At 38.5% G+C, this 2,220-nt stretch overlaps 2 protein-coding genes across 2 annotated transcripts in view; both read left to right on the plus strand.

Annotated features, from left to right (window-relative positions):
* Positions 1-2,220, plus strand: part of LOC104724351 (HIPL1 protein-like) — an 11,307-nt gene that overhangs the window by 2,428 nt on the left and 6,659 nt on the right. The window lies entirely within an intron of this gene.
* Positions 7-955, plus strand: LOC104724350 (HIPL2 protein-like). Its single transcript, XM_010442811.1, has 3 exons — positions 7-118; positions 197-426; positions 517-955. Exons 1-3 carry the CDS (start codon positions 41-43, stop codon positions 935-937), a joined length of 729 nt encoding a protein of 242 aa, XP_010441113.1. The 5' UTR covers positions 7-40; the 3' UTR covers positions 938-955.

Genomic DNA, 2,220 nt, shown 5'->3' on the forward strand with positions numbered 1-2,220 from the left:
GTTTTCTCAAGATAAGAATCTGCTTCCTGAGATATGGGCCATGGGAGTAAGAAATCCATGGCGATGCAGTTTTGATTCAGAGAGGCCATCTTATTTTCTTTGTGCAGATGTTGGCGAGGTATAACAAACATTTTTTTATGTTCTCTCTTCGTCAAAAACTAAGTAATGAACATTTCCTTATATGTTGAGTTTATAGGACAAATATGAAGAAGTTGATATGATCACTAAGGGAGGAAACTATGGTTGGCATTACTACGAGGGAACTTTGCCGTTTAATCCCTCGACTTCTTCTAAAATAAGCAACTCAACAGCAAAGATTGCAAATCCGATCTTCCCTGTAATGTGGTACAATCATTCAGAAGGATCAGCATCAGTAACTGGTGGATACTTTTATCGTTCCTCCACTGATCCATGCTTGTATGGAACGTACGTTGGCTCATTTTATCTTCTTCTCCTTTATATATCATTCATGCCAGTATTGTCAAATCAAGAACAATTCCTCTGTTTGTGTTTTAGGTATCTCTTTGCAGACTTATACGCCGGAGTCATTTATGGAGGGACTGAAACTCCAGTTGGTAGTGGAAACTTCACGAGCTCTCATATTCCGCTACAATGCGCTTCGGATTCGCCAATCCCTTGCTCATCTGAAACAGAGTCCTCTGCTACTTCACCCCCACTACTTGGCTTTGTGTTCTCCTTTGGACAAGACAATAATAAAGACGTCTACTTACTTGCAAGCACTGGTATATACAGAATCGTTCGCCCGAGCCGCTGCAATTTACATTGCTCTCTTGAAAACACAACGTCTTTACCTCCTTCACAACAGCCTGATCGTTCTCCACCGTCTCCCTCATCGTCTAAAAGACTACTTAACAACATCTGTACTCTTGTTATAAATTTCCTAGCTAATTGGTATTTTATTTTGGTTGTAATGTAGAGAAAATACATTTATTAAGATCCGTTCAAAAAAGTTATAACACAATGAGTTATGATCTTAAGCTAACATCAACAAACTTTGGTTAGTAAGCTTCTTTAAAGATTAAAATCGAAAAACTATCTATGGATCCATCTGCCTGTTGGAAAATTGAAGACGATGTTTGTTTTGAACTGATCATTGGTATGATATTTGAAGAAGATGCATGTCGTCATATACAAAGATCTTAAGAAATTTGTGGGTTCAGAAGCTGAGAAGACAAATGACATGGTAAAACTAAAAAATTGTAATGGAAATATGACTTGGTACCAAGGGTCTGGTAGTCTAGTGGTTAGCACTTGGAGTTGGTTTCATTGTGCCCCTAGTTTGATCCCTCTTGGAATGAGTCCAGCCAATGGAGATTTAGGGTTAGACCCTAATTTTGAGGTTATAAAAAAATGACGAATTTGCGTAATTCGGTTTAGGGTTGGTGTTGTGATTATGCTATTTCAGGCTATGGCGAAAATCAAATAGAAATCCCCAGAGACAAAGGCTCCAACGACGGTCATAAAAGAAAGGAAAACCTTAAAGAACATGGGAAATGATAAAATATCAAAAGGCTCACAAGCAACACAGCTGTGTGAAAGTGAAAACTCTTCACCAAAAGCATCCGACGACGAGCATTTCCATCAACAATTTGGCGTTGGATAGAAGAATGGATAGAGGTTACAAACAAGAACTTCGAAGAGGACCCATCGTTAGATTGCCTTCAATAGAAAAGGCCCGAGAAGGGTACTATACAAAACTCACCCGACCACAACCCCAGCAATAACGAGCACAAAAAACAAGATGATTAGAGCACGGATCCTAATCCTAACTTATTAAGATGAACACGCCAATACTTAGTCTATATGTTGTTTTGTATAGTGTAAGAAGTTTCCTTATTTTGATCTTTTTGTATACATATAAATAGAACGTAACTAGAATGTAATATTTGTCAAGGAATGAGAATCTCTCCTTCTCCTCTATTCTAATCTAGCCGCTCTCTCTTTCTCTCTTTCTCTCTTTCTCTCTTGATCATTCTATCTCATTCTCTATTCTTCTCATATTCATCTGTTTGTAATTCTTACCACTACAAGAAAACATGGATTTACCGACTGCAAAAACAGTCACTATACAGTCGCTAACTACTTAGTCACGACTGATTGGCGACTGACATACGTAGTCGCTAAACAGTGCGTCGCTAAAAAATCGCTATGGAGCTACTAATTGGCGACTGATAATTGGGGTCGCTTTTCCCTCGCCAA

This window comes from Camelina sativa, chromosome 11, assembly GCF_000633955.1.
Source record: "Camelina sativa cultivar DH55 chromosome 11, Cs, whole genome shotgun sequence".
Classification (NCBI taxonomy): Eukaryota; Viridiplantae; Streptophyta; class Magnoliopsida; order Brassicales; family Brassicaceae; genus Camelina; species Camelina sativa.